This window comes from Drosophila kikkawai, chromosome 2L, assembly GCF_030179895.1.
Source record: "Drosophila kikkawai strain 14028-0561.14 chromosome 2L, DkikHiC1v2, whole genome shotgun sequence".
In the NCBI taxonomy this organism is placed as follows: domain Eukaryota; kingdom Metazoa; phylum Arthropoda; class Insecta; order Diptera; family Drosophilidae; genus Drosophila; species Drosophila kikkawai.
The window spans coordinates 24,636,106-24,650,360 of NC_091728.1; the positions used below are offsets into that span (position 1 = coordinate 24,636,106).

General features: G+C 41.9%; 1 protein-coding gene across 5 annotated transcripts; it reads right to left on the reverse strand.

Moving 5' to 3' along the window:
- Positions 1-2,244: 2,244 nt before the first annotated feature.
- PCB (Pyruvate carboxylase) lies at positions 2,245-13,846 on the reverse strand. Of its 5 annotated transcripts, none has more exons than XM_070283779.1 (9): positions 13,702-13,846; positions 12,666-12,885; positions 12,499-12,577; positions 7,992-8,097; positions 6,337-7,846; positions 5,392-5,439; positions 4,173-4,830; positions 3,081-4,110; positions 2,245-3,014 (listed from the first exon to the last, which is right to left on the reverse strand). In XM_070283779.1, exons 4-9 carry the CDS (start codon positions 8,088-8,090, stop codon positions 2,766-2,768), a joined length of 3,594 nt encoding a protein of 1,197 aa, XP_070139880.1. In that variant the 5' UTR covers positions 8,091-8,097; positions 12,499-12,577; positions 12,666-12,885; positions 13,702-13,846; the 3' UTR covers positions 2,245-2,765. The 5 variants fall into 5 exon arrangements, with proteins under 5 accessions (XP_070139880.1, XP_017027917.1, XP_070139869.1 ...); XM_017172428.3 differs by having other exon boundaries at positions 7,992-8,102; positions 13,702-13,845; XM_070283768.1 differs by having other exon boundaries at positions 12,499-12,885.
- Positions 13,847-14,255: the final 409 nt, after the last annotated feature.

Consider the following 14,255-nt stretch of genomic DNA (forward strand, 5'->3'; position numbering starts at 1 on the left):
ATATTCTTCAAGTATATACTATTGAGAATACTCTCACAAAAATTCATAAAGATCGGAGCTTTAGAACCGAAGTTGTAGCTATTTATAGCGCACGACCTGCACGTCGGCCGGAACAAACTTGAAACTTTAAACGCGATTATCTCAGAATCGTTTTTTTTCGAAGTTACCTTTGCGGTGGACACGATAACTAAAAAACTATTAATCCGATCAACACCAAATTTTGACCACTTATTTTTTATAACAATAGCTAGTCCTCTAACGAAGAATTTTTTATTTTTTTTTTTAACTTTTTTTTTTAGAGCATAAAAATCAAAAATCTTATACCTTGAAAAAGTAAATTTTTTGTTAAAACCGTCGCCATTTTTTTTTTAATCAAAATTTTTACAAATCCATGGTCTAGAGGACTAGGCAATACAATATACTAACGAAATTTTTTTGAATTGTTGATTTCGGATGAACCGTTCTCGGGATATGATGTCCACCGCAAGTCACCATCGAAAAAAAGACGATCTTGGAATTCGGCCATAACATTTTTAATATTTAATATTTTTTTATGAAAAAATTTTATAAAGTACCTAGAAACATGTACTAAATAACGTCGGCAAAACATTTTTGATAAATATTTTTTATAATGTCAAAAAAAAATCGACAAAATTGCATTTTTTTGCGCGGTACAACTGTATATAACCCCTTAATACAATTTTAAATATAAAGTTACATTTAACTCAAAGCAACCCTTTAAACAATTTTAAAAACAATTTAAAGTGCACTAAGAGGCCAAAGAACTAAATATACTTTAATTTAGTTAAATTATTTCTAAATTTATTATTTACTAATCTAGAATGCTTAATTTTTAACCATTTTGTAATATACAAAAAACAAGAAAGGAAGCTAACTTCGGCACACCGAAGTTTGTATACCTTTGCAGATTGGTTTTCATACTTATATTAAAAATTTTAATTCTGAAAACATACAAAACAGAGTTTCATTACATTTTACGTATACTTATTATGTATATATAATTAACCTGCATAAATCCAGGACTTTTCCAGGACTCCTTGTTGTTTTTTGTTTTTTTTTTTTTTTTAAGGGGGGGGGGGGGGTAAGGTATTTAATTTTTTTTTCGTAAATTTTTTTTATTTTTTATTTTGAAAGTTCAACATCTTAAGAATATTGTGTCCAAGTTTTACATCGATCATAGTAAAATTGACGAAGTTATGCGGAGTTGAACGAAGGTCGGTTGGTGTTAAATGCATGAGAATCACAAAGTTTAAAGCGCTCTCCTGAAAAATGCCATTTTGAAAATCGGTGTACACGATAACTCAAAATCTACTGAACCAATCGGTTTGAAATTTGGAACATAACTTCTTTAGATAATTCTACAGGTAGAGCGTTTTTTAATTTTTAATTTTTTTATATTTTTTTTATTTAACAAATTAACTTAATTTTTTAGTAAAAAATCGGTGTTTTGACTTCAAATTTTGATAAAAAATAGGGCAACAAATTTAAAAATAAAAACGCTTCGTGAATACCTCGGGACACTTATCCTTTAACGAATGAGGTATAATTTTTGTAGATCGAATGATTCTGTGGACAGTTAGGATGTACACCGCAAACCAACATTTTTTGGAGGCGACACGGGAGATTCCCTATAACTCCTCTACCTCTAAATATTTTTCAATACAAAATTTATCAAAAACTGTTCAAATGTTGTGTTATTATATGGTATTTAATTCGTTAAGCTAACTTTAGCCGTTTCGTCGCAACATTTTATTGAAAAGTGGGCATTTTTGCACCGAATTAACCCCCATCGTCATCGTCCGTATTTCGCTTACAAAATCACAGTAGTTCGTTGTTTTGAGCTGACAATGTATAACACTTTTAGTTAGTAATGTTTCGCTCATCTTAGATCGGGTAGATCGACAAAATTTTAGAGTACTGCGCCTTGTTTCGTTTGTTTTCATATAAAGTTTTGCCGCTTTTCGTTAATGTAAAACATATTAAGGTATTTGTAATTGTAGTCGTATATTTATTTTAATTAAAGTGTAAGTATACTCAGCTGGTATCTGACGTAACGGGTTGAGTCGCGCAAACGGGATAGAACAAAAAAATAGCAAGTTTATGCTCCATATAACCTCCATGTTTATCATCCCATTGCACTGAAATTTTCAGCACTTAATCCGATTTGTAGCTATATTCAATGCTATTAATAATCATAAGTGTACAATGCAAAATACAAAATACTTTTATTTTTGTTTAACGTTTATTAGACAATAGTTAATATAACATTTATAACCACTTACGTATTTACTGGATGAGGGGAATATCTCGAATTTAAAATTCCAAAAATTGTACAAATTTGATTCAAATGAATTTGAGGAGTGTGTGCGCTCAGGACGTTCAAAGCTCTATTATTAGTCTACATTACATACTTAGGCACACTCGAATGAACATACATACATACACACGGCATATGCAGCCCTGTTTCCGTTTCCCATTAGCTGAATTTAAACAGAATAGCATTGAATGAAACATTGAATATGGTATACATTTCGGTTCAAAACGGTACAGAAACGTTTCACAAAATATTCGTTCTACAGAGCTACAGTTCCTTCGATATTCATACAAAAATAGAGGCGCGACGGGACACAATTTATGGTCATTTCAACTGACAGAATCCCTAAGATTATCACTGTGTTTGACTTAATTTTACATTAGGTGTGCGGTGGCAGCTTGGACAATGGACATGGTGGGCCGGGCACAGTTTACTCGATGATCATGATCAGGTCCTCGCCCTCGAGCTTCGTTCCATTGGCGATCTCCAGCTTCTTGACAACGCCTGCAATCGGTGACTGGACAACCATCTCCATCTTCATGGCCGAGAGCACGACCAGGGGCTGACCCTTCTCCACCTTGTCGCCGACATTTACGCGAATGTCGATGACGGTTCCGGGCATCGGAGCACCAACCTCGCTCTTGTTCGACTTGTTGGCCTTGGGATGGACATGGATTTCCTGTGGGATACCAAGGTAAAGTAATCAGTATTTTTATTCAGCTTAGAGTTTGAATAGATTACTCACCTTGACCGCCTCCTTGTCCAGGATATGAACAGCTCGCAGTTGTCCGTTCAACTCGAAGAAAACCTCCCGGATTCCGTTGGGCTTGAGATCGGCGGACACGGCCAGGGCCTTCACGCTCAGGGTCTTGCCGCGCTCCAGCGGTACCTCGAACTCCTCGCCCACGTTGGGACCCGTGAGGAAGATGCGAGTGTCCAGCTTGTCGACAGGGCCGTACTTCTCGCGGAAGTGGAGGTAATCGTTGGTTACTTGCGGGTACAGAGCGGCCGACATGACGTCCCGATCGCTGATAACGGGGTGAGATTCCTTTAGGTCCTTCTTTAGCTTGCCAAAGTCCAGTGGTGCCAGCTCGGCGCCCGGTCGTCCCTCAATGCGGGGCATGTCCTTGAGGACGCGAGAGCGCAGAGGCTCGGGGAATCCACCATGGGGAATGCCAATGGAGCCCTGCAGATACTCCACCACTGACTTGGGGAAAGACAGCTCTTCGGCCTTCTCCAACACCTGGTCGGCGGTCAGGTTGTTCTGCACCATGAACTGGGCCAGATCTCCCACCACCTTCGACGAGGGCGTCACCTTGATGATGTCGCCCAGCAGCAGATTGGCCTCCCTGTACGCCTTCTTCACGTCCTCGAAGAAATCGCCCAGACCCAGCGAGAAGGCCTGGAACTGCAGGTTGGTGTACTGGCCGCCGGGTATCTCGTTCAGGTAGACATCGGCGTTTCCAGACCGCATCGTCGTCGTGCACTCGAAGGGTGCATACAAGGTACGGGTCTGCTCCCAATAGGCGGAGTAGTCCGACACCGTGCGCAGATCCAGGTTGGTATCCAGGGGCGTTCCCTGGAGGGAGGCCACAATGGCGCCCATGCTGGGTTGTGAGGTCATTCCGCTCATCGAATCGACAGCCACGTCGACTACATCGGCGCCGGCATTCGCACAAGCCAGCATGGAGGCCACTCCGGCTCCCGAGGTGTCGTGAGTGTGGATGTGGATCGGGATATCGGGATGCTTGTCACGGATGGCGGTGATGAGGAGCCTGCAAGGGGTCAGGTTGATACATTACACCAATATATATCGGGAAATCCCCTAGAAACTCACCTGGCGGCCTCCGGCTTAAGCAGACCAGCCATATCCTTGATGCAAAGCACATGGGTGCCAGCCTTGACCAGCTCATCGGCCAGGTTGGTGTAGTACTTCAGGTCGTACTTGGTGCGATTGGGATCGCTGACATCGCCGGTGTAGGAGATGGCCGCCTCCACAACGCCGCCGGCCTTTCCAGCGGCCTCCATGCCGAGGATCAGGTTGGGCAGGTAGTTGAGCGAGTCGAACACACGGAAGATGTCCATGCCGGTCTGCACGGCCAGTTCACAGAACTTGTAGACCACGTTGTCCGGATAGCTGGTGTAGCCGACGGCGTTGGCTCCGCGCAACAACATCTGGAAGGGAATGTTCGGGATGCGCTTGCGCATCTCCTCCAGCCGCTCCCAGGGGCACTCGTGCAGGAAACGGAGCGCCACATCGAAGGTGGCACCTCCCCAGTTCTCAAGCGAGTACAGGTTGTTGAACTTGTGGGCCACGAACGGCGAGATCTTCAGCAGGTCGTGGGATCGAACGCGGGTGGCCAGCAGAGACTGATGAGCATCGCGGAAAGTGGTGTCCATGAGCAGAAGTTCCTTCCGGTTGCGCACTTCCTTGGCGAAGGCCTCGGGACCTTCGCACACAAGGATTTCGCGCAGTCCCTTCGGTGGCTCCGTAACTATATCACGAAGAAAGTATTGCCGTCAGTTTAGGGCTTATAAATGCATGATATAGTCCTGCGTCTACAAGCTTAATGCTTTTGAAGATTTCAGGGCAGGAATATATCAGCGACACAAGGACATAAATTGGTTAGGTCATTAAAACTAATTAAACAAAACTCCCCAAAAAACATATATACTTGCTGAGCTGAACATCAAAAGCTAAACCTTTTTAATTTTAAGCTGGTAAAACCAAAAATTGCATTATTAAAATAATTAATTAATTAATAAATCATTGAAGTATCAACGAGTGTGTTTAGTGTGTTGAATGGAATTAGCTTGACACCCGAACATGAATCAGAAAGTATTTAGACACAGTCATAAGCCAATTACACCAGTGAACATTTACTTAATTTGAATTTAGTGGAGGTTTAAAAACCAGCGATAAAATCGATAGCACCTTGAAATTAAACCGATATGGTCGATGTTTTGTATGTACAAATGTCCTGTGTGTGGAAATGGATCCATTTTGTCTGCTCTAAACTGGAGAGTAAATAAGGATAACTGTAACATAAACGTACCTTTGGCCTCGCCACGTTCTTCGCGTTCTAGTGCCTCCGGCGACAGGTCTACGGATTCGTTGGTTATATGATTTCGATATCGATATCGATTTCAATCATGAGAACGTGTCGCGTATGAACGGATTCGTGGATTTGGTTGGTGGATTTTTGGCGTTTTGTGCATTTTGAATCGTTGTTGTCGTATTTGGTGTGTGATTTGGTGTTTCGTTTTTATATTGCAATATGGACGATTGCAGTCGGTATATATTTTGGGTTGATTAATAACAGATGCAACAAAAAATAGATAGTTGTTTTGAAAGAGTAAAAACATAAAGGTTCGATTAAAGCATATCAGAGAAGCAAAAAACGTTTCACAAGAGATGCGGTAAGAAAAAATAACATCCACTAAACATGCCATTTTCATCAATTATTTTTGCAAAACCAATTGATCAAAGAAGGTTGTAACTAGATCAATTGTCATTACGAAAGGGTCCACTTACACGAAGCACTTTCTGATCAAAATAAAAAAGTAATACGCGGAAAACTTAAGAGTTGTCTATAATTAAGAATGATTATATGTTTAGCATTCGTTTCATATTTAAATCTTCAACAAAGTTGTATATTTTAAATGCCAGTTTTTAACGATTTTTAAATAATTGTTGATTACTCAATCCTAATTTGATTAGGAAAGGAGTGACATTGTTGTTATAATTAAATATTTAAAAACTCAAAAATTGAGGTGAAAAATATAATGCTCCGTGTAAGCCGCCCTTGAAATTAGAGCTGGAAAAAACTTTATTTTTTTTTTAAGCTCTACTAAGACGGCATCAAGACACTCAGATCCGGATAGCTGAAAGACAGGGAAGGCGGCATATCTTCCGTGGTAGCCACAAAAGCAAGCGTGAACCCGAAAAGCACATGCCATGACCTAAGGAACCAGGAAAGGGTAATCCCAGCGAAACTCACCCAGCGGAACCTCCGGCACCGGCGGTGTGACCACTGCAGGCTTCAGAGTGGTGGCCAGCGGCGTCTGTGGCCCGTTGACCAGCACCTCGCCCATATAGTTGAGTAGCTTCTGGGCGCGATTCAGCGAGGGCTTGAACTTGAACAGCTGCGGATGCTCGTCGATGAAGTAGGTGTCGAGGACGCCGTGGAGGAACTTCTGGTTCTCCAGCACGTTCAGCAGGAAGGGGATGTTGGTCTTGACGCCGCGGATTCGGAACTCGCGCAGTGCACGGTTCATCTTGGAAGCGGAGCTCTGCAGATCGCTGGCATGCGAAATGACCTTGACCAGCAAGGAGTCATAGTACGGCGAAATGATGGCTCCGGCATAAGCCGAGGCGCTGTCCAGGCGAATGCCCATGCCCTCGCCCGAGCGGAAAACTTCCAGGCGGCCGGTGTTGGGCTGGAAATCATTGGCTGGATCCTCGGTGGTCACACGGCACTGGATGGCGTAGCCACGTGGAACGATATTCTCTTGCGTGTAGCCCAGCTCTGGCAGGGTCATGCCCTCGGCGATGCGGATCTGCGACTGCACCAGATCGATGCCCGTAATCTCCTCAGTGACCGTGTGCTCCACCTGCAGGCGAGCGTTCACCTCGATGAAGTAGAAATTTCCGGACTCGTCGCACAGGAACTCCACGGTTCCGGCGTTTTCGTAGCCCACGTGGCGAGCCAATCGCACAGCGGCTTCCGTCATCTTGTCGCGGATCTCCAAGGGCAAGCGGGGAGCTGGGGCGATCTCCACCACCTTCTGATGGCGACGCTGCACGGAGCAGTCGCGCTCATACAGATGCACCACATTTCCGGCTTTGTCGCCCAGCAGCTGGACTTCGATGTGGCGTGGCCGCTCGATGAACTTCTCGATGAACATGGCCCCGTTGCCGAAGGCAGCCTTCGCCTCGGAGCTCGCTCGCCCAAAGTTCTCCTCCACCTCCTCCATCTTCCGGACGACGCGCATGCCGCGTCCTCCGCCTCCGTAGGCGGCTTTGAAGATCACCGGCAGTCCGTGTTTTTTGCAAAAGTCCAGAGCCTCCTCCTTGGTGGTTACCGGACCATCTGTGCCCGGCACAATGGGCACTCCAGCCTCGATGGCTGCCACGCGGGCCGCCACCTTATCACCCATGTTCTGGACCACCTTAGGGGAGGGGCCGATGAATCGTAAGCCCGCGTCGATCACCGCCTGGGCGAAGTCACTGCGCTCGGACAGAAAGCCATAGCCGGGATGCACGGCGTCTACGTCGTTCTCCTTGCACACCCGGATAATCTCTGGAATGTTGAGGTAGGCCTCCACCGGTGGCAGGCCCTTGCCCACAATGTAGGACTCGTCGGCCTTCTGCCGGTGCATGTGCATCTTGTCCTGCTCGGAGTACACGGCCACCGACTTGATGCCCAGCTCTGTACAGGCACGGAACACACGAATGGCGATCTCGCCACGGTTGGCCACCAGCACCGAACGGATGGGCTTGTATTCCACCTGAAAAGATGAGGAAAAGCATTATTTTTGTAAAAAAAAGAATATAGATAGAAAATTAATGAAGGTTTTGGATAATATTCGACTTAAGCGCTTAAAGGCTTATTTTAAAATACCAATTTAACATTACTTTTTTTTTTTAACTTACCTTACTGGAATATCCATTCTTGAAGAGATAGTTGAGCCGAACGCGTGGCTGCGTCTTTCGCAGCGTCCTGTACGCGGATTGAGCGGCTGGAATGAACATCTTGAACCTAAGCTGCAATATATTACAATATAATATTAAACGAGTATGAATAAAAACATGTTAAATTTATAGTTATGAATTTCTATACTCAAAAACATAAACATGTTTTGAAATCTATACAATAAATGACACTGGTTTTTATTACAAAGAAAACAGAGGGCAAAAACTGATGCCTTTCGATCGAGAGATTGCATTTAACGCTTCAATTATCTGCTAATTTCAAGCGCTCGATTTCCAAATGCCTTAAGGTTATCGACTTTACTTTCGAAAACGCAAACAAACAGCCAATTAGGGAAGGTCTCGACGCTTGGAAATTGTTGCAATTGGAAGCCCAAGAACGTTGAGCTGGCCAGTAATTCCTTCCAAACTAGTCACAATAGTAATAGACACGTATTCCTAAAAAATGCGAATAACAATAAGTTCCAAATAAGCAATATAAAATACTTAATTTAAATTTTAGTAGCTATGATTTTGACCTGATCTGTTTGAACAAGTCCCCGCTTAATCTTCAGTTCAAAGTCCATCGATTGTTGGCTGCTTTGGTGTTATTCCATATAAATAACAATCTGTCTGCTCATTATAATACGAGGTATAAGTGAGTTGACTCACGTGATCGAAATCCCAAGCGGGTTTTAAACAAATAAATGCACGACAAGCTTGTAGAATTATATAGCTGTTCGAGTGCTTTTTATCTTTAACACCAGGGGAACGGACGGACATTTGAATGCGAAATTCACCCTAATTGAAACATTGAAAGTGCCTATTTAGGTGCTATTACGCACAATAGCAGGGTTAGTAATAGCGATTAACAAACATTTGCTTCTATTGAAGCAAAAAAACTCTACAGCACGTTTTCGCACTTGAAACTAAAATAGATTCGCGGGGTATATGTATTTATTCGTTGACGATTTTATAATATATATATTTTATAATGTATATATCCATTAATAAGGGTTTTTTTTTTTATCGAGAAGGCTTGTCCATTAATCCCAAATGACTTGTCCTTATATATCATAAGAGATAGGGTATTCATTAATTCCCTCTATCTATGTTTGTGTATTTGTGGCGACTTAATTAGCATCAATAATGAAAAGCAAACAGTAAATTACTACAGCCTTATGAATTATAAAACCGCCAGACAAACATTTAAAGCTCCTTCACCAAAGAGTATACACAGTCCGTTGATTGTGAGCTCACACTTTTCGTTCGCCGCACATGTCATAAAATACACACATATATCTCTTTTTAGTTAATTTTATTTTTGTTAACTTTTAGCTTGTTTTGCTCATTATCAGCGATTCAAATGGCTTTTGTAGCCACCGTCGACGATGAGAGAGAGTGACAAATGGACGACGACCGGCTGACCGGCTTTGCTGTCCCAGACAAGTGTCCGAGTCCGAGCAGAGTTTTGAATTCAAGTCCAGAGACTCGGAGACCCAGAAAAAGTAAAAAAGCCGACTCAATAAGTACCTATCTCTCTATTCCGTGGGGGCTCGTCTCCGTCTACAAAAAAAACCTGTTGACTATACCTATATCTATGTATGTCTAGCCAAAAAGTACCAATTTCAAGTGCAGCGAAAACTGGAATTGGCGATGGAGGAGGGGGACAACTGGTCAGGTGATCGCTGATCAGTGATCCAAGGAGCTCGATTGGGACCTTGGCTCTGCGCTAATCGCTTTAACAACCCCCTCTATCGATGGGGTTCAACGATTGACTCTATTTTAGGCCAGCATGTTGTGCTGTTTACCACTCGTAGTTGCAATTAAATGGATGTTTCCATGCCCGCACGTGAAGTGCATGCCCCCAGGAAGGCAAAGGGGGATCGGGCACCGAAGATAATAAAGCAGTAATGTTGACACATGTATTGGAAGTGACACAGGTGCAGATAATGGGCGGAAGATAAGCTCGCCGTCGCTTTATTAACACATTGGAGGTCGGGCCATGGTAAATATAATCATTCCCGGTGGGAGTGCACACTCCTGGAGGCCCACTGGTTGGGGATCTACCTATAAATAGTCGCGAGGTGATGGAAATCTTCTGTCTTGATCTCGGCTCTAATTAAATTTCGCCCAGTTAACATCAATTTTATTTGCTAATTGGATTAATTTGTCCAGCACTACTTCACGATTTTGTTAGTAATTACTGACTATATAAAGTGATATATTATTGCAATTATTATTATAAAGTCTCGACTGCCAGCAATTAATAGGGACATGGTAGGTTTTTAAACCATTAGTTTATTTTTATTTCCATATTTTGTAACAAAAGTAACAAAAGGCCTTCCTGAGACATTTCCTCGTTTTCTTATCTAAATAGGTCAGCTTTTTATTATAAAATCTATATAAAATAATAGACAAATCATGCGATAACTTAAAAGTAAGGAGTACAGTCCAACATTTGGGAAACTCTTAATTTAAGATAATAAGTTGTTGCAATACTTGGAATATCTCTAGGCCGCCCTTATCTTATCTTAGGTCCAAGCGGAAATTATAATCGGAAGCTTTTTATTAATTTCTTTATCGGTGGCTTAAGAAATTAAAAAGGTTATCTCATAAATATCGATCAGCGATAAAATATAATGTATTTAAATGGACTTTCAGTCTGAACTTGAGCTGTTTTAAGAACCGGATCATTTGTTGTTTTTATTTTGTATTTAAAAATTAAAGCGCATTAGCATCGGAATATAATGTCTAACAAATTGTTTAGCGTGATGATAAAATATCATGCATTATCGCATGCAAATCAGGTTTTGTAGCCATCATTCTGGCACCTATTGGCATAAATAAAGTAAAATTTCATGCCACAATTTAGACAATATTTGCAGGTAATCAATTATCCTGTTGCTCCTCCTGGTGTTGTTGACTCTCTGGGTGTGTTCTTAAAGTAGGCGCAGTTAAGTCAAGTCCAATCTCATGCAATTACACGAAAACGCTGTTGACACGGCACATGCCACTACCAAGTCCAAACCCAAACCCAAACGCAAACGAAAGCCCCAAAGCAACCCCAAAACTCGAGTGTGTTTGCTTGCCGGCATGCCCATCAAAATGAGCGATTATGTAATAATAACATGATAATCCCACTAACTACATCGTTCAGCCATAAAAAAAATAAGAAAAAAAAAACCAGGAATGATTTGCTTTTGTTCATCAAATTTTGCCCATAGAAATGTGCGTGCCTATGATTTCTATTTTTTTCGCTCTATAAATGTATGATCTTGAACAACAAGCCGTTAAGGTCAAAGTCGCGTTTTGTTTTGTGGGTCGGACATTGATTTTTCGCAAAATATGGCAAGTAATTTATGGGCAGAGCGTCAAGCCTTAGACTTCCGTTAATGATACTGGGTGATAAATAAAATATTAGCTATTTGTGAATGAAAAGTTAATGGATATCTTGGAAAATGTATTTGCAAATGACTATTAGAAAATAAACAACAGGTGCTTATTACTGTTGTGGTTTTTGTGTGACTTTTAGATACTTTGGCATTTTTAGGATTGTTTCAAGCTGTTTCTAAGTTTTCCCTGATTTTGTATAATAGAATATGTTTCAGATAATAGTTTTGGCTGGTGAACAATTTATAAAAAAAAGATGAGAAACAGTAAAGATAAATAATTTTCCTTCGATTTCCTAATTTAAAAGCAAAAACTATAAACTGATGTGCATAAAAAAATATATAGTCGTATGAAAAACTTTTATATTAGCGTGAGGAGGCAGTCTAGACTCTAGACCTTATCACGGCGACGACCGAATAGCTGATAGAGACGGAGCTTTGACATTGAGTGTCCGTCCGGGTCCAGGCCCGTAAACTTTACGATCGCGCTGGTAAAATCAATTCAATTCAAATCAAATCGAATCAGAACCGTGATTTAAAGCTCACAAAATTAGTTAAATTTTTCCCCACTCCTAGATCACTTTCTCACTTTTTTAGAACTCAGAGCCGACTCTTTGTTAATTGCCTTCTTGGTGCACATGCGGGCTCATTTCAAAACGTATGCACAAGTGTGTATAAATTATACATCTATGTTTGGCTGGCTGTGCGACAAACACGTTTCGCCCAATAGCGAAACCATAAGAAGGTCATAAATATTGGGCAGAGATGTTGGGGATGAGCACGAAAATAAAACAGACAGCGGCCTGCTCTATTGTGCGTGTGGGTGTTCCTGTGCTGGGTATATGGAATAGAATAAAATGTAATTAACACATGTCGGCCAGAGAGAGAGTGACGAAAGCAGCGGCATTACACTTGGAAGGGAAGAGGGAAGTCCCAGCAAATCGCACCGAGTGAAAGAGGGCCAGGCGGAGAAGAAAGAGGAAATCGAGCAAAAATTATGCAATTAATTTGCCATGCACTTGATCGATGGGCGAAATCCAATTATCTCTGGGTTCTAGGTCCAACGACCTCTGACTTACTTTTCTTTAAGTGACGAAAGTGGCCTATCCAATCCTCGTTATCCTGGCGAGGAGGAGTCTCTCTCCGGTCTCCGCAGCACTACAACATAAAACAATGTCGGGCGTCAGTCTTGAGTAAAACGTGGGGTAATTTTTTGTTTGCTCCCAGCTCCAAACTCAGCACATACAATATATATACGCGGCTCCTATATGTGCGGCCTCTTTTACTCGGTTTTGGTTCTTTGAATTTTCGGTTTTTGGTTGGTAGAACAGCGCGAATTCGCCAACGGTTGCTGCTTCGTCTCCGTCTTGCCTGCCCAGGAACTCGCGACCGTTCACTTCAAAGCTGTCCGTCGGACTGGCCAGGGGGAAAAAACTCGAAACTTTTGCCGCCGCCGTCGACTACATCTATATGGTTTTGCGAAGAGAGGAGCGTTTCACTCGGGAACTCAACTCGGCAGAGGTGACGGTGGCCAAGCAAGCTCCATGCCGATGCCGCCGCCTCTCACGCGTCTCTCAATCACTTTGGCTCCTCTCGCAAATTCTCGATGCCTGCGCGTGCTCGAAGCTCCCTACCGGCAATGATTTGTTCTCCGGCAGCAAATCAGAAAAAAAAAATCACCACAGAAGGGCGGAAACCGTTTCGGATTTGAAATACCTCGTATTCAAGGGGGCCTTAACATACTTATTTAATTTATTTATTTCATCCCCCCTTAAAACAACTTGAAAACAACAAATTAAAGCTAAAGAAAACTTTGAGAGTTTAAAGTCAACATTAAAATATGCATCTTTAAAAAAATAATTTTAGACCGAAATAATATGTGGCATCCTTTTGGAAACCCAAATCAAAAGCGAATTCGTTTAATGTCAAACTGCATTTCCGCCCGAATTACCCTCCTGTCAAATTGAATTTGACATAAAGCAAAATCTATTTGAGTTATCGAAACTCCAAAGTGGATTTATCAAGTTGTCTTTTTGTCAACTGTACGAATATACCTCACGAGTACCCGGTATTAGTGGCAGCAACCAAATCGCACTTTGTCCTAGAGACAAAGCCCGCGCGGTTGTTGCTTTTGTCACCGGATGCCGGCGGCGCAAGAGAACTTTCTATTGACATTGCCAGTCGGTCGAAGGAGCAAGCGAAAGAGCGATAGCGACAGAGAGAGCAACAGCTGTTTACCGGCCCCCGAAAAACTCCCACTAAAATCCCTTAAAACCGCTTACATGCACGCTATTTTACCTCCAGGATTACTGCAAATTTGGAAATTTTAGAAATTAAAAATTTTAAAAGAAGTCACAAATTTAAAATTTTAAAACAAGTCAAAAATATATATAATATAACATGACTGAGGAAAAGAAAAGCCTGCTGTTTCGAGTTTAGTTAAATAAAGAATAAAAAGTTTTCGATATCAACATTATATGGAAACTAAAATTAAAACTTGTATCGAATTCCAGGGAAACGATAATGACTGTACTAAGATAGGAATGCATGGCTTCGTAAACTTGGCAACCAACATAAAATATAAAGATCTTATCCTAGGATTGAAGAAAGCTCTATATTTCATTTCGAAATCTTTACAGAAAACACCCTTGTTTCTCCGACTGCACCCAGGTACGCAAAATAAGGCGTCGACAAGGGATCACATCCTAACCCCTGATATGTATGTGGAAATGTTTCGAAAATTATGGTTTGTATGTAAATACATATTTGTTTGTATATATGTTGTGGAGGTAATTGGAATGCTCAGGCTATTCAGATCGGACGCGTGCGTCGTCAA